The sequence below is a fragment of the Lissotriton helveticus genome, chromosome 7 (assembly GCF_964261635.1).
Source record: "Lissotriton helveticus chromosome 7, aLisHel1.1, whole genome shotgun sequence".
Classification (NCBI taxonomy): Eukaryota; Metazoa; Chordata; class Amphibia; order Caudata; family Salamandridae; genus Lissotriton; species Lissotriton helveticus.
This window is the reverse complement of record NC_136068.1, coordinates 1845033884-1845056405: the sequence shown is the minus strand read 5'-3', so window position 1 is coordinate 1845056405 and position 22522 is coordinate 1845033884. Positions and strand designations below refer to the sequence as shown.

The 22522-nt window shown below is 49.3% G+C and overlaps 1 protein-coding gene across 1 annotated transcript in view; it reads right to left on the bottom strand.

Annotated features, from left to right (window-relative positions):
* The window catches only part of LOC144770827 (uncharacterized), a 184519-nt gene that overhangs the window by 157837 nt on the left and 4160 nt on the right, over positions 1-22522 (bottom strand). Inside the window, exon 2 of the mRNA XM_078655601.1 lies at positions 6267-6377. Coding sequence (XP_078511727.1) covers positions 6267-6377 — 111 coding nt within the window. The remainder of the gene's footprint in view (positions 1-6266; positions 6378-22522) is intronic.

Genomic DNA, 22522 nt, shown 5'->3' with positions numbered 1-22522 from the left:
ACACAAGACCAGGCTGCTGACGGGCCACACTCGCTCCCGGGTCACACTCGGGACACAAGGCCAGGCTACTCCAGGGTCACACTCAGGACAGAGTCTGCACACAAAGGCGTACTTCCTCAGGGTTCCTTCTCTGAAGACACCAAGGCAGCATACTACTGCCATGACACTCGTGACATTAGTGAACGCTGACACTTGGTTCAAAAACTCAGGAAACAAGGGCAGATGGCTATAGTGTGCAACCAGAAAATCGTTGTCAAATATCAAATCCTAAATGCTGTTTACAAAAATATTGCCTATGAATACGTTTCCTCAAAATTGGACACAAAATTTATGTCAGAGGACATCATGACACACAAAACTGGGCAAAAAATATCAGAAAACTAGGACATGGGGCTAACCCAAAGTGAATGTTGCGCTGAAACCCTAAAGAAACAAGGGGAGACAGCTAGTGAAGTGAAACCAGGACTCAAGAGCACACTGCTAGTGAAGTGAAACCAGGACACAAAGGCAGGCTGCTAGTGAAGTGAAACCAGGACACAAAGGCAGGCTGCTAGTGAAGTGAAACCAGGACACAATGGCAGACTGCTAGTGAAGTAAGAACATGATAAGGGCAGGCTGCTCGTGAAGTGAGATCATGACACAGGGGCACGCTGCTAGTGAAGCGAAATCAGGACACAAGGGCACACGGATTGTCATGTGAAATCAGGACACAGGGACAGGCTGCTAGTGAAATGAGATCATGCCACCAGGGCCTGCTGCTAGTGAAGTGAGATCATGACATAAGGGCAGGCTGCTAGTGAAGTGAGAACAGGACAAAAGGGCAGGCTGCTAGTGAAGTAAGAACATGACAAGAGCATGCTGCTAGTGAAGCAAAATCAGGACACAAGGGTACACTGATAGTGAAGTGAAATCAGGACACAGGGACAGGCCGCTAGTGAAATGAGATCATGTCACAATCATAGGCTTCTAATGTACTGAAATAGGGACACAAGGGAAGTCTGCTAGTGAAGTGAAATTAGGACACAAGGGCAGGCTGGTAGTGAAGTGAGATCATGACATTGAGGGAGGCTGCTAGTGAAGTGAGAACAGGAAATAAGGGCAGGCTGCTAGTGAATTGAGATCGGGACAGAAAGGCAGGCTGCTGGTGAAGTATGAACATGAGAAGGGCAGGCTGCTAGTGAAGTGAGAACAGGACAAAAGGGCTGTCTGCTAGTAAAGTGAGATCATGACAAGGGCCGGCTCTAGTGAAGTGGGATCTTGACATGGGCAGGCTGCTAGTGACGTGAGAACAGGAAATAAGGGCAGACTGGTAGTGAAGTGAGATCAGGACACAAAGGCAGGCTGCAAGTGAAGTAAGAACATGACAAGGGCAGGCTGCTAGTAAAGTGAGATCCGGACAGAAAGGTAGTCTGCTAATTAAATGAGATCATGACAATGTGCAGCTCTAGTGAAGTGAGATCAGAACATAAAGGCAGGCTGCTAGTGAACTGAGATCATGACAAGGGCAGGCTACTAGTGAAGTGAGAACAGGACAGAAGGGCAGGCTGCTAGTGACGTAAGAACATGACAAGGGCAGGCTGCTTGTGAAGTGAGATCATGACACAAGGGCACGCTGCTAGTGAAGTGAAATCATGACACAGGGGCACGCCGCTAGTGAAGTTAAATCAGGTCACAGGGACAGGCTGCTAGTGAAATGAGATCATGCCACAAGCGTAGGTTTCTAATGTAGTGAAGTGAGGACACAAGGGAAGTCTGCTAGTGAAGTGAAATCAGGACATAAGGGAAGTCTGCTAGTGAAGTGAAATCAGGACACAAGGGCAGTCTGCTAGTGAAGTGAGATAATGACATATGGGCAGGCTGCTAGTGAAGTGAGAACAGGAAAAAGGTCAGGCTGCTAGTGAAGTGAGATCAGGACAAAAAGGCAGGCTGCTAGTGAAGTAAGAACATGACAAGGGCAGGCTGCTAGAGAAGTGAGATCGTGAAACAAGGGCATGCTGCTAGTGAAGTGAAATCAGGAACAAGGACAGGCTGCTAGTGAAGTGAAATCAGGACACAAGGACACACTGCTAGTGAAGTGAAACCAGGACACGAGGGCAGACTGCGAGAGATGAGAAAACAGAACACAAAGGCAGGCTGCTCGTGAAGTGAAACCAGGACACAAAGGCAAGGTTCTAGTGAAGTGAAACCAAAACACAAGGGCACGAACCAGGACACAAGGGCAGGCAGCTTGTGAAGTGAAACCAGGACACAAAGGCGCACTGCTAGTGAAGTGAAACCAGGATACAAAAGCAGGCTGCTAATGAAGTGAAACCAGGACACAAGGGCAGGATGCTAGTGAAGTGAAACCATGACACAAAGGCAGGCTGCTAGTGAAGTGAAACCTGGACACAAGGGCAGGCTGCTAGTGAAGTGAAATCAGGACACAGGAGCAGGCTGCTAGTGAAGTGAGAACAGGAAATAAGGGTGACGCTGCTAGTGAAGTGAGATCAGGCCACAAAGGTAGGCTGCTAGTGAAGTAGGAACATGACAAGGGCAGGCTGCTAGTGAAGTGAGATCGTGAAACAAGGGCATGCTGCTAGTGAAGTGAAATCATGACAAAATGGGATGTTGCTAGTGAAGTGAAACCAGGACACAAGGGCAGACTGCTAGAGAATAGAAACCAGAACACGAAGGCAGGCTGCCAGTGCAGTGAAACCAGGACACAAAGGCACACTGCTAGTGAAGTGAAATCAGGACACAGGGGCAGGCTGCTAGTGAAGTGTGAAAATAATAAGGGCAGGCTGCTAGTGAAGTGAGATCAGGACACAAAGGAAGGCTGCTTGTGAAGTGAAACCAGGACATAAAGGCATGCTGCTAGTGAAGTGAAACCAGGACACAAGGGCAGGCTGCTAGTGAAGTGAAATCAGGACACAAGGGCAGGCTGCTTGTGAAGTGAAATCAGGACACAAAGGCACATTGCTAGTGTAGTGAAACCAGGACACACGGGCAGACTGCTAGTGAAGTGAAACCAGGACACAAATGCAGGCTGCTAGTGAAGTGAAATCAGGGCTCAAGGGCAGGCTGCTAGTGAAGTGGAATCAGGACACAAGGGCAAGCCGCTAGTGAAGTGACATCAGGACACAAGGGCAGGCTGCCAGTGAAGTAAGCTCATGAGACAAAGTCAGGCTGCTAGTCAAGTGAAACCAACACACAAGGGCAGGCTGCTAGTGAAGTGAGATCAGGTCTCAAAGGCAGGCTGCTAGTGAAGTGAGATCAGGACACAAAGGCAGGCTGCTAGTGAAGTGAGACCATCCATGACAAGGGCAGGCTACTAGTGAAGTGAGAACAGGACTCAAAGTCAGGCTGCTAGTGAAGTGAGATCAGGACACAAAGGCAGGCTGCTAGTGAAGTGAGACCATCCATGACAAGGGCAGGCCACTAGTGAAGTGAGAACAGGACAAAAGGGCAGGCTACTAGTGAAGTGAGATCAGGACACATGGACAGGCTGCTAATGAAGTTAGAACATGACAAGGGCAGGCTGCTCGTGAAGCGAAATCATGACACAGGGCACAATGCTAGTGAAGCGAAATCAGTTCACAAGGGCACACTGCTAGCTAAGTGAAATCAGGACACATGGGCAGGCTGTTAGCGAAGGGAAATCAGGACACAAGGACACACTGCTAGTAAAGTGAAACCAGGACACAAAGGCAGACTCCTAGAGAAGAGAAACCAGAACACAAAGGCAGGCTGCTAGTGAAGTAAAATCGGGACACATGGGCAGGCTGCTATTGAAGTGAAATCAGGACACAGGGGCAGTCTGCTAGTGAAGTGAAATCAGGACACAGGGGCAGGCTGTTAGTGATGTGTGAAAATAAACAAGGGCAGGCTGCTAGTGAAGTGAGATCATGCCACAAGGGCAGGCTTCTAATGTAGTGAAATCAGGACCCAGGGCAGTCTGCTAGTGAAGTGAAATCAGGACACAAGGACAGGCTGCTAGTGAAATGAGATCACGACATAAGGGCAGGAGGCTGCTAGTAAAGTGAGAACAGGAAATAAGGGCAGGTTGCTAGTGAAGTAAGAAAAGGGCAAACTGCTAGTGAATTTAGATCGTGAAACAAGGGCATGCTGCTAGTGAAGTGAAATCAGGACAAAAGGGCATTGAGTTCAATGGGTGTTGCGCGCCTGAGTTCAGGGATACCAGATACCATATGTCTATCTTGCTGTTATGGGAAGATATGCAAGTAAACATGTCACACAGCATTCCCCATGTTATCCTATGGGCAAGATAGCCTTTCAATAGTGAAAAACGAAATTGGCAGTATTTCACTATCAAGACATGTTACCAACACTAGTAACACCAAACAAAAACTGGGACGTCTGCTCACCCTACCTTTGACCTTTGAGGCCCGAAAATAGAGCCCCCTATAGAGGCCCTCCAAAAAAAACTGGGGGGCTCAGCCCCCCACAGACCCCCCGAACTTAAAGCAATGTAGAACACTGTACTTATTCTTTAATGTGATAAACATCCGACCACACTACAATCATAAACGGAAACCAGGTCGAAATGACAACACAATCAAAATGTCAGGGGCACTTAAATAATTACACTGGTAACAGTAACCAACAAGGGTGAAGATCAGGAGTGTCCCTGGGCCTGCACATCACAGTATCACACTGCGGCGTGTGTGGGAGGGGTTTATTTTAAGGAACCCCTTCACTAATCTTAAATCCTTTAGCACGGTTCAGAGCTTCAGGGCTTTTGACTTCACTTTACACTGGTCTGATCTGGGTCTGTAATGCATCCATGCAGTCTTTCCAAAGCATTACAGGTGTTTCATAAAAGGCTAGTGAGAGACATCAGTAATGCGCTGTATTACATACAGGCTTCTTTGTAGGGGGTGGACAGTGACAAAGTACCTCAAGATCAAAGGTTTGGACTGAGGAGGGGGTAAAACTCCAGATATGTACTTAGCAGGGAGAAGTGTGGCTCAATGGTTAGAGCGGCAGACCCTGATGCAGAGGTCTAGCCCAGGACCAGGGTTCAATTCCCCGCCTCGGCGGGTCTTGGGCTCAAAATTCCACAGACCTGATAATTCTCGCCTCGGTGCCTACTCCAATCATGGAGTTCCACTCTGCAACTCTGGGCAATAGCTTGCTTAATCTCCACAACGGCCCCCACAAGGCTAAGGATGCCTGGCCTCCACCTTGGGGGTGCGCAGGAGTGGACACCTCACAGGGAAAGCCAGGAGGGGTTCCACAGCGGTATTCGTACAAGCGCCTTGAGACCCTTGTGGGTGAGTAGTAATTTACATTTAACAGGAGGGGATGGAGACAGGACATCAGGCACATGTGGAATGGGGGAGAGGACATTAGGTTTGTTTTGAACAGGGGGTGGGACACATGAGCCTGAGTACACCACCTCTTTCCCGTGTGCAGGGTTGGTGCAACATGAAGGGGGTCTATTTACAAAGACTGGCACCGCCGTTGTGGACTTCGGGACACTCCCAATTAGACTTAGAAGGCTGCTCATGTGCAGATATTGAGTGTTGCCCCCTGGTCCCAAGCTTGCATTAGTGGAGCATGTGCTACAAGCCAAGATGGCCCAGGGGGCAACACTCAATATCTGCACATGAGCAGCCTTCTAAGTCTAATTGGGAGGTCCCGAAGTCCCCCACAACGGCGCGTGCAGTCTTTGTAAATAGCCACCTTCATAGTTGGCATCACTGTACCCATATGAGTTGTATGACCTTCACTGTACCCCTCAATAGTCAGGGACAAAAGACACAGACCTAGGGTTCAATCGTCTCCTATCTTGACTGCTACACACTTCCTCCCTCCCTGCTAACTTTACACGTACTCAAGGGACGACATCTTTGTTCATTGGGGGGCTTAATTACAAGCAATGTGCGCTGCCAGAGCATCACTTTTTTTGATGCTCCGGTGGCGCAGAGTGCAAACCCATATCTACAAGGCCACTCAAAGCCACCCTACATGGCTTTTCATGGCCTTGTAGATTTGTTGTAAAGAAATGTTGTCCTGCGTTGCCTCACACTGCATCAGAGAGGTGTGCCATGGCATAGGGGTGGGTACAAATATATATGGATCTGCACTCTGAGCCGCCAGAGCATCCAAAAAACTAACACTCCAGCGGTGGACAGGGCTTGTAAATAACATATCTGCCAACTCACAGGGTGTCACCGTGTGTCACACGATTTCGGCTCCCTTCACACTGTGAAGAGCTAAAATCATACAATGGCGGAGAAAACAAGCCCCCGACAGCAACTCACCTCCGATGACCACCAGGAGAGCAGCAATAACAAAGAGTAAAACAGCTGCCAGTAGTAGGAATTTCTTCTTTTCTTTCCACACAGATTTCAGACAGGCAGTCCGCCCGTGATCTATAAAACAAAGATGTGCATCCAGGTAAAGCAACAGAGAAGTCTGAATTTTTTTTTGCCAATGATTGGGTGTTTTAGAGGTGTGTCTAAACATATAGATTTTATTGTTTAGAACAGATCTTCGACATCAGAAACCAAAGACATAAGAAGTTTCCTTGGTGTGTGTTTGAAGCATGCAGACAAGGGGCATTACTTCTGAAAATTGCATTGCACTGTGCTGTATAATTGTATCGCCCAAAATAAAAGCGTCAGTAAGGCTGAGCCCCAGTTCAACAATAAACAACAGAATGCCAATACGGATATACAATTCACCTCTCAACGGCAGCACATTGAAATGAAACAATGTAGCCACGAAACCTCTGTTTTCATGAGTTAATCAGAATTTATTCAAAAACATCATCACATGTATGAATTCCATGGACACAATTAAATAACATTAAACGTTTTTATCTCACCACACCACAATAAATCCTCTTTTAGAGTATTCATCAACCCACCGTCACAGCACTTTCACACCCATTCCATCCAACCTTTTCTGACATGCTTTCCACTACTCCCACTCCCCACACATTCCAGCAGCCCTACACCCCGCCCACTTTACAAAATGAGATGTATGAGATTTCTTTGAACTTATTCTTTTTTGGTCTATAGTTTAATTGTATTTTTGATTGGGTATTGTTTTGTCATTTTGTAAAGTGGGCAGGGTGTAGGGCTGATGGAATGTGTGGGGAGTGGGAGTAGTGGATGTTTGTGAAAGCATGTCAAAAAAGGTTGGATGGAATGGGTGTGAAAGTGATGTGACGGTGGGTTGATGAATGCTCTAATAGGAGATTTATTGTGGTGTGGTGCGATAAAAATGTTTAATGTTATTTAATTGTGTCCATGGAATTCATATATGTGATGATGTTTATGAATAAATTCTGATTAACTCATATAAAAACAGAGGTTTCGTGGCTACATTGTTTCATTTCAATGTGCTGCCATTGAGAGGTGAATTGTATATCAGTATTGGCATTCTGTTCTTTATTGTGTAATTGTATCGAGCATGACAGATTTGGTCGCCGTACTTTATAATTTTCTTCTCTTGAGGTGTTTCGTTTCGGACTAAACTTTGAGGCTAATAATCCATAATCAAACAGTTAATTATAAAGTGCGATTATCACCTGAGACAAGCTCATGTATTGAAAGCTATATTAAATATTATTCATGTATTTTATATGTACGCAAACATTATTATTTTACTACCTTCGTTTAACGTACATTCAATGACTATAGTCCAAATGTGTTAATCTTAAATGTAACGAGTAGAGAGGTGTTGATAACATGAGATGTGTAAACTATAGTGATTTGGCTGCATGTGAAATTGTGAAATCCTCCTCCAAAAGGTAGCACTTACTGAGTGCACAACGGGGCTGGTCTGAGTACTTGCGACAAGTCCAGAGGTGCCTGTAGCTCCCAGTGATCACTGAGCACATCCACGGACTGCCCTGTGTCACTGCCGCCGCCCCAGCCCCACGTCCAGCTCCGTGCAGCCAGGGGCGTAACAAAGGCCCCCACAGCCCCCATGGTGAGAGAGAGAGTAGGGAGAGAGAGAGAGTGGAGAGAGAGAGTGGAGAGAGAGTGGATAGAGAGTAGAGCGAGAGTGGAGAGACAGTGGAGAGAGAGAGAGAGAGAGAGAGTGGTGAGAAAGAGTAGAGAGAGAGTGGAGAGAGAGTGGAGAGAGAGTGGAGAGAGAGAGTGGAGAGAGAGAGAGTGGAGAGAGAGAGTGGAGAGAAAGAGTAGAGAGAGAGTGGAGAGAGAGTGGAGAGAGGAGAGATTGGAGAGAGAGAGAGAGAGAGCTTTGAGAGAGAGAGTAGAGAGAGAGTGGAGAGAGAGTGGAGAGAGAGTTTAGAGAGAGCGTGGAGGGAGAGAGAGGAGAGAGGGTGGAGAGAGAGAGTGGGGAGAGAGTGGAGAGAGAGAGAGTGGAGAGAGAGTAGAGATAGTGGAGAGAGAGAGAGAGAGAGTGGAGAGAGAGAGTGGAGAGAGAGACAGTGGAGAGAGAGAGAGGAGAGAGAGTAGAGAGAAAGAGTGGAGGGAGAGTGGAGAGAGAATAGAGAGAAAGAGTGGAGGGAGACCGTGGAGAGAGAGTGGAGAGAGAGAGAGAGTAGAGAGAGAGTGGAGAGAGAGACAGTGGAGAGAGAGTAGAGAGAGTGGAGGGAGACAGTGGAGAGAGAGTGGAGAGAGCGAGTGGAGAGAGAGAGTGGAGCGAGAGTGGCGAGAGAGTAGAGAAAGAGTGGAGAGAGACAGTGGAGAGAGAGAGACAGTGGAGAGAGAGAGAGAGAGAGAGAGAGAGAGAGTGGAGAAAGAGAGAGTGGAGAGAGAGAGTGGAGAGAGTGGAGAGAGAGAGTAAAGAGAAAGTGCGGAGAGAGAGTGGCAAGAGAGACAGTGGAGAGAGAGTGGAGAGAGAGTGGAGAGAGAGTGGAGAGAGACAGTGGAGCGAAAGTGGAGAGAGTGGAGAGAGAGAGTGGAGACAGAGAGAGGTGAGAGAGTGGAGAGAGAGAGAGTAGAGAGAGAGTGGAGAAAGAGAGTAGAGAGAGAATGGAGAGAGAGACAGTGGGGAGGGAGTGGATAGAGAGTAGAGAGGGAGAGGGTAGAGAGAGAGTAGAGAGAGAGTGGAGAGAGAGAGAGTGGAGAGAGAGTGGAGAGAGAAAGTGGAGAGAGAGAGTGGAGAGAGGAGAGAGTGGGGAGAGAGAGAGAGAGAGAGAGAGAGAGAGAGAGAGAGAGAGAGTTGAGAGAGAGAGTAGAGAGAGAGTGGAGAGAGAGTGGAGAGAGAGTTTGGAGAGAGCGTGGTGGGAGAGAGAGGAGAGAGAGTGGAAGAGAGTGGAGAGAGAGACAGTGGAGAGAGAGAAGAGAGAGAGTAGAGAGAAAGAGTGGAGGAGAGTGGAGAGAGAGTAGAGAGAGAGTGGAGAGAGAGACAGTGGAGAGAGAGTAGAGAGAGTGGAGGGAGACAGTGGAGAGAGAGTGGAGAGTGGCGAGAGAGTAGAGAAAGAGTGGAGAGAGAGTGGAGAGAGAGAGTGGAGAGAGTGGAGAGAGAGTGGAGAGAGAGAGTTGCGAGGAAGTGGAGAGACAGTGGAGATAGTGAGAGAGTGAGTAGAGAGAGAGAGAGTGCAGAGAGAGAGAGAGAGTGCAGAGAGAGTGCAGAGAGAGAAAGTGGAGAGAGAGTAGAGAGTGGAGGGAGACAGTAGAGAGAGAGTGGAGCAAGAGAGTGGGGGAGAGAGTGGAGAGAGAGAGAGAGTATGGAGGAGAGTAGAGAGAGAGAATGGAGACAGAGAGTGGAGCGAGAGTGGAGAGAGAGTATAGATAGAATGAGAGTGGAGAGACAGTGGAGAGAGAGAGTGGAGAGGGAGGGAGAGTGGAGAGAGAGTAGGGAGAGAGAGAGTGGAGAGAGAGAGAGTGGAGAGAGAGTGGATAGAGAGTAGGGAGAGAGTGGAGAGACAGTGGAGAGAGAGAGAGAGTGGAGAGAAAGAGTTAGAGAGAGAGTGGAGAGAGATTGGCGGGAGAGTAGAGAGAGAGTACAGAGAGAGAGAGAGATAGTGGAGAGAGAGTAGAGATAGAGTAGAGAGAGAGAGCTTTGAGAGAGAGTGTGAGAGAGTGACAGTGGAGATAGAGTTGAGAGAGAGTAGAGAGAGAGTGGAGGGAGACAGTGGAGAGAGAAAGAGAGTGGAGAGAGAGTGAGAGAGCGAGAGTGGAGGAGAGAGAGAGGAGAGAGAGAGTGGAGAAAGACAGTAGAGAGAGAGAGAGTGGAGAGAGAGTAGAGAGAGCTAGAGTGGAGAGAGAGAGAGTGGAGAGAGAGAGGGAGAGAGACAGTGGAGAGAGAGAGGAGTGGGAGAGAGACAGTGGAGAGAGAGAGTGAGGAGAGAGTAGATAGAGTGGAGGGAGACAGAGGAGAGAGAGAGTGGAGTGAGGAGTGGAGAGAGAGTGGAGAGAGAGGTGAGAGAGAGTAGAGAGAGAGAGAGTGTGGAGAGAGAATAGAGAGAGAGTGGAGAGGAGAGAGAGTGGAGAGAGAGTGGAGAGAGAGTGGGGAGAGAGTGGGGAGAGAGTGGAGATAGAATGATAGTGGAGGACAGTGGAGAGAGAGAGGTGGAGAGAGAGCGAGAGAGTGGAGAGAGAGTAGGGAGAGAGAGAGTGGAGTGAGAGTGGAGAGAGAGTGGATAGAGAGTAGCGAGAGAGTGGAGAGAAGTGGAGAGAGAGAGAGTGGAGAGAGAGAGTGGAGAGAGAGAGAGTAGAGAGAGTGGAGAGAGAGAGTGGAGAGAGAGAGAGAGTGGAGAGAGAGAGAGTCAAGAGAGAGGAGTGGAGAGAGAGAGTGGAGAGAGTGGAGAGGGGAGAGTAGAGGGAGATTGGAGAGAGAGAGAGTGGAGAGAGAGTGGAGAAAAGAGTGGGGAGAGAGTGGAGATTGAATCGATAGTGTGGGAGACAGTGGAGAGAGAGGTGGGAGAGAATAGGGAGAGAGAGAGTGGAGAGAGAGTTGGAGAGAGTGGATAGAGAGTAGAGAGAGAGTGGAGAGAGAGTAGGAGAGAGAGAGTGGAGAGAGAGTGGATAGAGAGTAGAGAGAGGTGGAGAGACAGTGGAGAGAGAGTGGAGAGAGAGAGTGGAGAGAGATAGAGTAGAGAGAGTGGAGAGAGAGAGAGGAGAGAGGGAGAGAGTGGAGAGAGAAAGAGAGTCGGGAGAGAGAGTGGAGAGAGAGAGGAGAGAGAGTGGAGAGAGAGTAGAGAGAGAGTGGAGAGAGAGAGTGGAGAGAGAGTAGAGGGAGAGAGAGAGAGGGAGAGAGTGGAGAGAGAGAGTAGAGAGAGAGACAGTGGAGAGAGAGTAGAGAGAGTGGAGGGAGACCGTGGAGAGAGAGTGGAGAGAGAGACAGTGGAGAGAGAGTAGAGAGAGTGGAGGGAGACCGTGGAGAGAGAGTGGAGAGAGAGAGTGGAGAGAGAGGGTGGAGAGAGAGTGGCGAGAGAGTAGAGCGAGAGTGGAGAGAGAGAGTGAAGAAAGAGAGTAGAGAGAGTGGAGAGAGAGAGTGGAGAGAGAGAGAGAGAGTGGAGAGAGAGTGGAGAGAGAGAGTGGAGAGAGAGACGAGAGAGACAGTGGAGAGAGACAGTGGGGAGAGAGAGAGTGGAGAGAGAGAGAGTGGAGAGAGAGTGGAGAGAGAGAGTGGAGAGAGAGTGGAGAGAGACAGTGGAGAGAGTGAGAGAGTGAGTGGAGAGAGACAGAGTGCAGAGAGAGTGCAGAGAGAGACAGTGGAGAGAGAGTAGTGAGGGTGGAGGGAGACAGTGGAGAGAGAGTGGAGCGAGAGAGTGGAGAGAGAGTGGAGAGAGAGAGAGTGTGGAGAGAGAGTAGAGAGAGAGAATGGAGAGAGAGAGTGGGGAGAGAGTAGAGATAGAATGAGAGCGGAGAGACAGAGGAGAGAGAGAGTGGAGAGAGAGGGAGACTGGAGAGAGAGTAGGAAGAGGGAGAGAGAGAGAGTGGAGAGAGAGTGGATAGAGAGTAGAGAGAGAATGGAAATAGAGTAGAGAGAGAGTGGAGAGACAGTGGAGAGAGAGAGAGAGAGGAGATAGAGAGAGAGAGTAGAGAGAGAGTGGAGAGAGAGAGAGTAGAGAGCGAGAGTACAGAGAGAGAGAGAGAGAGATAGTGGAGAGAGAGTAGAGATAGAGTAGAGAGAGAGAGATTTGAGAGAGAGTGGAGAAAGAGTGGAGAGAGCGACAGTGGAGATAGAGTCGAGAGAGAGTAGAGAGAGAGTGGAGGGCGACAGTGGAGAGAGAGTGGAGAGACAGACTGGAGAGAGAAAGAGAGTGGAGAAAGAGAGGAGAGAGACAGTGGAGAGAGACAGTAGAGGGAGAGAGAGTGGAGAGAGAGTAGAGAGAGAGAGAGAGTGGAGAGAGAGAGAGAGTGGATAGAGAGTGGAGAGAGACAGTGGAGAGAGAGAGTGGAGAGAGACAGTGGAGAGAGTGAAAGAGAGTGGAGAGAGAGAGAGTGGAGAGAGAGACAGTGGAGAGACAGTGGAGAGAGACAGTAGAGGGAGAGAGAGTGGAGAGAGAGTAGAGAGAGAGAGAGAGTGGAGAGAGAGAGAGAGTGGATAGAGAGTGGAGAGAGACAGTGGAGAGAGAGAGTGGAGAGAGACAGTGGAGAGAGTGAAAGAGAGTGGAGAGAGAGAGAGTGGAGAGAGAGACAGTGGAGAGAGAGTGGAGAGAAAGTAGAGAGAGTGGAGGGAGACAGTGGAGAGAGAGTGGAGCGAGAGAGTGGAGAGAGAGTGGAGAGAGAGTGGAGAGAGTGGAGAGAGAGTGTGGAGAGAGAGTAGAGAGAGAGTGGAGAGAGAGAGAGAGTGGAGAGAGAGAGAGTGGAGAGAGAGTGGAGAGAGAGTGGGGAGAGAGTGGAGATAGAATGATAGTGGAGAGACAGTGGAGAGAGAGAGTGGAGAGAGAGCGAGAGAGTGGAGAGAGAGTAGGGAGAGAGAGAGTGGATAGAGAGTAGAGAGAGAGTGGAGAGACAGTTGAGAGAGAGAGTGGAGAGAGAGAGTAGAGATAGAGTAGAGAGAGTGGACAGAGAGAGAGGAGAGAGAGATAGTGGAGAGAGAGAGTGGAGAGAGAGAGAGTGGAGAGAGAGTGGAGAGAGAGTAGAGAGAGCGTGGAGAGAGAGAGAGGGGAGAGAGTAGAGAGAGAGAGAGAGAGTGGAGAGAGAGAGAGAGTAGAGAGATAGTGGAGAGAGAGACAGTGGAGAGAGAAGGTGGAGAGAGTAGAGAAAGATAGGTTGGAGAGAGAGAGTGGAGAGAGAGAGACAGTGGAGAGAGAGTAGATAGAGTGCAGAGAGTGGAGAGAGAGTGGAGGGAGAGACAGTGGAGAGAGAGACAGTGGACAGAGAGTGAGACAGGGGAGATAGAGTGGACAGAGTAGAGAGAGAGAAAGTGGAGAGAGAGTTGAGAAAAAGAGAGAGGGTGGAGAGAGAGAATAGAGAGACTGCCTGACTGACTCAGATACTGACTACTGATTGACTGAGAGACTGACTGGCTGAGAGACTGACTGAGAGAGAGAGACTGGCTGACTGAGGGAGAGTGAGACTGACTGACAGAGAGAGAGACTGGCCGACTGACTGAGGTAGAGAGATACTGACTGACTGCGAGAAAGAGACTGACTGACTCACTGAGAGAGAGAGAGACTGACAGAGAGAGGCAGAGACTGACTGACTGAGAAAGACAGACTGATTGACTGTGAGAGACTGACTGACTGAGAGAGACTGACTGAAAGAGAGATTGACTGAAAGAGAGAGACTGACTGACTGAGAGAGACTAACTGACTGACAGAGACTGACTGACAGAGAGAGAGAGAATGACTGACTGAAAGAGACTAAATGACTGACTGAGAGAGAGAGACTGGCTGACTGAGAGAGAGAGACTGACTGACTGGGAGAGAGAGAGACTGACAGAGAGAAAGAGACTGGCAGAGAGAGAGAGACTGGCTGAGAGAGAGACTGACTGACAGAGAGACTGAGAGACTGACAGAGAGACTGAGACACTGACTGACAGAGAGAGAGAGAGAGAGAGAGAGAGAGAGAGAGAGAGAGAGAGAGGAGAGAGAGAGAGAGAGAGAGAGACTGACAGTGAGAGACTGACTGACAGAGAGAGAGACTGACAGAGAGAGACTGATTGACAGAGAGAGACTGACTGACAGAGAGAGACTGACTGACAGAGAGGGCGACTGACAGAGAGATTCACTGACAGAGAGAGACTGGCTGACTGCGAGAGAGAAAGGATGACTGACTGAGAGAAACTGACAAAGGGAGAGAGAGAGAGAGACTATCTGGAAGACTGACTGACTGAGAGAGAGAGACTGAGAGAGAGACAGAGAGAGACTGACAAAGAGAGGGACTGACAGAGAGAGATACTGACTGACTGAGAGAGACTGACAGAGAGAGAGAGAGAGACTGACTGACTGAGAGAGACTGACTGAGAGAGAGACTGACTGAGACAATAACAGAGAGAGAGAGAGACTGACGGACAGAGAGCGAGACTGGCTGAGAGAGAGACTGACTGAGAGAGAGACTAAGAGAGAGAGACTGACAGAGAAAGTGGAGAGAGAGTAGAGAGAGAGTGGAAAGAGAGTGGAGAGTGAGTAGAGAGAGAGTGGAGGGAGACAGTGGAGAGAGAGCGAGTGGAGAGAGAGTAGAGAGAGAGAGAAGAGAGAGATTGGAGAGAGAGTGGAAAAAGAGTAGAGAGAGAGTGGAGGGAGACAGTGGAGAGAGAGCGAGTGGAGAGAGAGTAGAGAGAGAGAGAGAGAGAAGAGAGAGTGGAGAGAGAGTGGAGAGAGTGGAGCGAGAGAGTAGAGAGAGAGAGTGAAGAGAGAGAGAGAGAGTAGAGAGAGTGTGGAGAGAGAGTGGAGAGAGAGTGAGAGAGTGGAGAAAGAGTAGACAGAGAGAGAGTGAAGAGAGAGAGTGGAGAGACAGTGGAGAGATAGTGGAGAGAGAGGCAGTGGAGAGAGAGTGAGACAGTGGAGATAGAGTAGACAGAGTTGAGAGAGAGAATGGAGAGAGAGAGAGAGTGAAGAGAGAGTAGAGACTGACTGACTGACTCAGAGACTGAATACTGACTGACCGAGAGACTGACAGGCTGAGAGACTGACTGAGAGAGAGAAAGACTGGCTGACTGAGAGAGAGCCTGACTGACTGACAGAGAGAGAGAGACTGACTGACTGAGACTGACTGACTGATTGAGGTAGAGACATACTGACTGACTGACTGAGAGAGAGACTGACTGAGAGAGAGAGACTGGGAGAGAGAGGCAGAGACTGACTGACTCAGAGACTGAATACTGACTGACCGAGAGACTGACTGAGAGAGAGAAAGACTGGCTGACTGAGAGAGAGACTGTGTGAGACTAGTGAGCACCTTGTATCAGTCCAAACAACCCTTATGGTGGTGGTTGTAAAGTCAACCTTATAGACAAGCTATCCTAAGGGTAGCATGGACTAAGCAGTCTTAGGCTTAACTCAAGAGGGCATGTGAAGCCAGCTGTTTTACCATATGCAATCCTGTAATATCAAATGAAAGGACACCACACAAGTTATATATTATAAAAATATATGTATTTATTACTAGAATAATCCTCTGTACTCTTTTTGAGGGCAGAGGCACAAGCGTTTAAACAAAAGCACAGTTGAACATACAAAAGTTGCACAGTTATGGATAGGCCCGGTGGCCACTTAAACCATATACTAAATAAGTGGTATAAGAACCCTGTTTCGAACAATGGTAAGGCCTAGGGCCTTGGGAATCGCTGGGGCTACTCTGGACTAACAGCAGTTAGGACGGGAGGGTCCCGCGGGACTCGGGTGCAGCGCTAAAAGCACACGCATGCACCAATGCAAAGTCAATGGTGCGTAAAAGTTATAAAGTTACTGTTTTGGAAGTCTTCCGACTGGACTAGAACTTAGCAACTTTAAACTAGGACACTAGAGGTGTAAACCACTACAGTAGCACCGGTGTTTGATCGTTACCTCACCCACAGGAAGCGGGTGCATAGGTGCCAAAGTGTGTCGGGTTTCGTCGTGGAGTTCTATGGAGCCTGGAGATGAAGATGCTGCAGGCGGCCAGGAGAGAAGAGTCCGGTTGGATCCAAGGGTGGATCGAAGATGTAGAGTACCTGAAAGCAGAGGGGACAGAGTCTAGGTCACTAGCCAGTGACCAGGATGAAACCAGGAAGGAACCAGGCGATGTCGGGCACAATCAGGTGGTTGTCGAGAAGCTTGTCTCTGCTGCCACGTGGACTCGGTCCATCATCCCCTTTTGTATCGCTTTGTTCGCCCTAAGTGTGGCAGGGTATGCTCAGACGTGAGTCCCTTGTTCACTTGGCCACTGGATTCACTGGATTCAAGATAGCCTGGCTGATGAGGATTATGAATCTGAAACCGGTCCCAGGATGCTTGTTTCCGGTCCAGGGAAGACATGGCTTGGCAGTTCGGGCTGGACTGTTCCCATGAGGCACAGGGTCAGACTGATTTGCATATAGCCATGTCTGAACTGGGGTGGCTGAGTGAACTAAAGAATGGTGATGGATTAAACCCAGATCAGTTGACTGGGGGTGAGTGTTCGATTTGTTCAAACGCTCCGTCCATCATCCCCTTTTGTATCACTTTATTCGCCCTAAGTGTGGCAGGGTATGCTCAGACGTGAGTCCCTTGTTCACTTGGCCACTGGATTCAAGATAGCCTGGCTGATGAGGATTATGAATCCGAAACCGGTCCCAGGATGCTTGTTTCCGGTCCAGGGAAGACACGACTTGGCAGTTCGGGCTGGACTGTTCCCATTAAGGCACAGGGTCAGACTGATTTGCATATAGCCATGTCTGAACTGGGGTGGCTGAGTGAACTAAAGAATGGCGATGGATTAAACCCAGATCAGTTGACTGGGGGTGAGTGTTTGATTTGTTCAAACGCTCGTCCATCATCCCCTTTTGTATCGCTTTGTTTGTCCTAAGTGCCGCAGGGTATGCTCAGACGTGAGTCCCTTGTTCACTTGGCCACTGGATTCAAGATAGCCTGGCTGATGAGGATTATGAATCCGAAACCGGTCCCAGGATGCTTGTTTCCGGTCCAGGGAAGACATGGCTTGGCAGTTCGGGCTGGACTGTTCCCATGAGGCACAGGGTCAGACTGATTTGCATATAGCCATGTCTGAACTGGGGTGGCTGAGTGAACTAAAGAATGGTGATGGATTAAACCCAGATCAGTTGACTGGGGGTGAGTGTTTGATTTGTTCAAACGCTCCGTCCATCATCCCCTTTTGTATCGCTTTGTTCGCCCTAAGTGTGGCAGGGTATGCTCAGACGTGAGTCCCTTGTTCACTTGGCCACTGGATTCAAGATAGCCTGGCTGATGAGGATTATGAATCCGAAACCGGTCCCAGGATGCTTGTTTCCAGTCCAGGGAAGACATTGCTTTGTTCGCCCTAAGTAAATGTAAATGTAAATGTACATGTATTTATATAGCGCAAATCACTGATTTCACACAGTATCTAAGCGCTTGCCTAGGGAACCCGTCCTGGTATTCCCCTGTGAGATACCCCGGCAGGGTATCCACAAGGTGAAAGCCAGGCATCCCGCCGCGAGGGGCCATAGTGTGGCAGGGTATGCTCAGACGTGAGTCCCTTGTTCACTTGGCCACTGGATTCAAGATAGCCTGGCTGATGAGGATTATGAATCCAAAACCGGTCCCAGGATGCTTGTTTCCGGTCCAGGGAAGACATGGCTTGGCAGTTCGGGCTGGACTGTTCCCATGAGGCACAGGGTCAGACCTATTTACATATAGCCATGTCTGAACTGGGGTGGCTGAGTGAACTAAAGAATGGTGATGGATTAAACCCAGATCAGTTGACTGGGGGTGAGTGTTTGATTTGTTCAAACGCACCGTCCATCATCCCCTTTTGTATCACGTGGACTCGGGGGCATCGACGATGACCAGGAGTGCATCACGAGCTGTCCCACAAAGGCTCTCGCTGTCGGCAGTGTTGGCTTCCGGATCGGAGTCAACAGGCCTTGGCAAATGCAACCCATGCAGGATTTGAAGATCGCTTCTTACTCGGACCAGCAAGGTCAGAGATGCTGCTCCTTTTCAGGGGAGTGAGGGCCAGTCTGGAGCAACCAGACCAGCAGAGTAGTTTCAAAGATTCGTCGTCAACGGGCAAGTGACCGGACAGACGCGTCAAGCAGGAAAATTCAAATGGGCCCCATGCAACACTTGGTGAGTGTGGAGGGGTGATCTTCGGTGCACAAGCTGCTCTGAGCTGGGGCTTCTCAAACTCCAATGCACAGCTTCGAGGGTGCCTCGGGAGCTGCACGGTCAGCACTTTGCAGTCTTTTCAAGATGGCCGGTCCCACGTCTCACGTCGCCTCCACGGGTCTCAGCTTTGCTGTGGCAGTGGATCGGGCTGTTGGATGTCTGGGAATCTGGTTCTTGTTGATCTCTGTTGCTCGAGCTCCGGCAGGAGCTGCAACAAAGCAAACTGTTGGGAGCTGGATGGTGCCTGTTTGCACAGGGTGGTCACTCCTTGACCACAAGGGAGATTCTTCAGTCTTCCACGTCGAGTGGGATGTCGAAGGGTCCAGAGTTTTGTTTCAAAGTTTCAGTCAGGATTATCTAAAGTCTATGGACAAAGCTCCTACCTTTATTCCAAATCAAGGGGCTGGATTACCTGCTAGGTCCCTCCTATGGGTGGGACCCAGGAAGGGGGTGGTTACACCCCTTTCCCTTTGTCCAGTTTCACACCAGAGCTGGGGCTGGAGTGCCCCAGGATCGGTTTGAACTGGGATAATCATGGGACACCTTGTGTGCCCCAGGCAGTGTCTACTTTCACTCGCCCTGCCTGCCTCAATCCACTATCTCCTGTCTGGGGTGGTGTAACACCTCCCTGTGACAGGATACCATTTGTCCAAGCTTCCCCTGCCAAGTTTCGGTCAGCAGCAGGAGGCCAGACTTGTGTCTGTGGCAGCAGAATCCATTTTGTGATGCTGAGGCTCTGGTTAGTTTTAACCGCATTTACTGTTACCCACATGTCTTAGCCCTCTAGAAGGGTGGAATGCTACCCCCGTCACCAGAACTGGCGAGGGGGTAGTATTCCAAAGTGTATGACACCCTACACGACATGTTTTGATAAAGCCAAACCAAAGTTAGCAATAACTGCGAGGATTATAATGCACTTAAGAGTATATGGTATGGCAATATCCCAGAACAGCTATAAGGACATGGTTCAGAAAGCTGCAGACAGGCTCAGCTCATGCTAGAGCACCATCTCACATACAACCAAGCACTCTGCCTCCAGGATTGTTAAGGTCTACCATGGGAGTGACTTATAGGTGTATATGTGTCCAGATATAGGTTTAGATATAGGTATACTATATCTAAGCAAGGGGTGATTACACAACCTTGCCCCAGCTGAGTGATCAGCCAGTTGTGCCAGTTTGGATAGCCAGCCAGGTGTGGCAAAAGATATGCTGCAGCCCCTGGTAGGCCTTGGATGCACCTATGCCCTGGGTACATACTGTACAGGGGCTGATAAGGTGACCCAATATTCAATTAGTTATGCACCTAGGGTTTATGGAGTCCATTTTAAAGAGAGAGCAGATAGCCTGGGGCCCTGATTAGCAGGGTCCCAGGCCAACTAAGTCGAAAACCAGCTAAACACAAGGCAAAAAATCCGGGGTAACCATAGTCAGGTATCCACCCTCCTACAGACTGACTGACTGACAGAGAGAGAGAGAGACTGATTGAGAGAGAGTGAGACTGACAGAGAGGAGACTGACTGACTGACAGAGCCTGACTGACTGACTTAGGTAGAGAGATACTGACTGACTGAGAGAGACTGACTGACTGGTAGAGAGAGACTGACTGAGAGAGAGAGACTAAGAGAGAGAGAGACTGACTGGCTGAGAGAGAGACTGACAGAGAGAGAGAGAGAGAGAGACTGACTGACAGAGAGACTGACTGACAGAGAGACTGAAAGACTGACAGTGAGAGACCGACAGACTGACAGAGAAAGGGAGACTGACAGACAGAGAGAGAGAATGACTGACAGAGAGAGACTGACAGACAGAGAGAGAGAATGACTGACAGAGAGAGACTGACTGAGAGAAAGAGACTCACAGAGAGAGACTGACTGACACAGAGAGAGACTGACTGACAGAGAGACAGATTGATAGAGAGAGTCACTGACTGAGAGAGACAGGCTGACTGCAAGAGAGAGAGAGAGAATGACTGACTGAGAGAGACTGACAGAGGGAGAGAGAGACTGTCTGGAAGACTGACTGACTGAGAGAGAGAGACTGAGAGAGAGACTGACTGAGAGAGGGACTGACAGAGAGAGAGAATGGCTGACTGACAGAAAGAAAGACTGACTGACTAAGAGAGAGACTGACAAAGAGAGACTGACCGACTGAGAGAGACGGACTGAGAGAGAGACTGACTGAGAGAGAGAGACGGAGACACTGACAGAGAGAGAGAGACTGACCGACACAGAGAGAGAGGCTGACTGAGAGAGAGACTGACTGTGAGAGAGAGAGAGAGAGAGACTAAGAGAGAGAAAGCAACTGACAAAGAGAGACTGACAGAGAGAGAGAGACTGAGACCCTGACAGAGCGAGAGACAGACTGAGAGACTGACTTAGAGAGAGAGAGAATAAGAGAGAGTGAGAGAGAGAGAGAGACTGACAGAGAGAGACTGACTGACAGAGAGAGAGACAGACTGAGAGAGAGACTGACAGAGAGAGAGACTAAGAGAGAGAGAGAGACTGACAAAGAGAGACTGACAGAGAGAGAGAGACTGAGACCCTGACAGAGCGAGAGACAGACTGAGAGAGAGTTTGAGTTTGAGTTTAAAAGTTTTTATATAGCGCACTTTCACCAGCGGTTTCATGGCGCTGTAACTAGCAGATCTCCACAGGGGACAAAGGGAGGAAACAGGTGAGCAAGAACTAATTAAAGGTTTTGCTGAAAAAATAGGTTTTAAGTTTCTTTCGAAACTGGGAATATGGGGTTAGGGATCTGAGCTCTAAGGGTAATGCATTCCAAAGAGCTGGGGCAAGGGTCGCAAATTTTGAACCCCCCCACTTTTTCCGGCAAAACCGGGGGACTGTCAACAAAAATTGAGAAGAGGATCGGAGCTCCCTAGCTGGAAGGTAAGGGATAATCTCCGAAGAGATGAAAGCAGGGGCCGTGCCCAGTCGAGCCTGGTAGGTGATAGTCGCAAGCTTGAACTGGATACGTTCCCGGACCGGGAGCCAATGTAAAGTTTTCAGGAGGGGAGTGACATGTAAGGATTTGGGAAGGTTAAAAACCAACCGAGCCGCCTGGTTTTGAATCATCTGCAACCGCCTGAGACTATATGCAGGTATACCTGCATATAGGGCGTTGCCATAATCCAGGCGGGAGATGACCATCGCAAGGACGATCAGCTTCAAGGCCTCGAAGGTGAAAAATCGAGAGACCTTGCGGATGGTACGGAGAGAAAGAAAGGAAGAAGAAACCACAGAACTAACCTGGGAGTGAAGGGTAAGGTGAGAGTTGAGTTTGATACCTAGGGTCTTAACAGAGGTGGAAGGGACCGGAGGGAGACCAAGGGAAGGGGGCCAAAAAAGTGAAGACCAGGGACTGGAGCAACCACCCGTCAACACCAACTCGGTCTTATCTGGGTTGAGTTTCAGGTGGTTGAAATCCATCCAGTCCCGGATAAAAATCATAGTAGACTGGAAATTAGAGATAGAAGCAGGAGAAGAAGATAGGTTGAAAACAAGTTGGAGGTCGTCCGCATAATTATATACGGAGACCTCCATGTGTTCTAAAGAGAAAATAAGGGGAGAAATATAAAGGTTGAACAGAAGGGGAGAGAGGGTGGAACCTTGGGGGACCCCGCACTGAACTTTCCGGAAGTCCGCAGAGAAATCACCCAGGCGAACTGCCTGGGTGCGGTCCCTCAGGAAGGAGGATAACCTTACCAGGGCGGTACCCCCGATCCCCGCCGCCGCGACACGGGAGAGTAAGATGGTGTGGTCCACCGTGTCAAAGACGGCCGAGAGATCGAGGAGGACCAATGCCTGGGATTGATTGGTATCCCTCCCCTCCCTGAGGTTGTCAAGGACCGAAAGGACTACGGACTCCGTAGAGTGTCCGGGGCGAAAACCAGCCTGACGGGAAGCCAATACCCCATTCTCTTCCACAAAGGTGCTCAGAGACCTGGTGACATGGCGCTCGAGCACCTTGGCCAAAAATGGTAGGAGAGAAATGGGGCGATAGTTGGTTGGGATCGAAGGGTCCACGCCAGGCTTCTTTAGAATAGGTAGAATAATAGCAGACTTCAAAGGGTTGGGGACAACCCCCTGAGAAAGGGAGCTGTTGAGAAAGTGAAGGGGAGGATCGGGGCAAGAGATGTAAATGTGACGAAGTATGTGAGCGGGGCAGGTATCAAGGGGAGAGCCAGATTTTACAAGGGGTATTAATGATATGAAGGATTCCTTGGTCAGAAGGGGGAGAATATTTAGTTGTCCTTGCGGAGAAGGGCACTGAGGATCAAGAAAAAGCGGGGAAGGTGACGGGAGATTGGCTTTGATAGCAGCGATTTTATCAATGAAAAAACGATTCAAAGAGT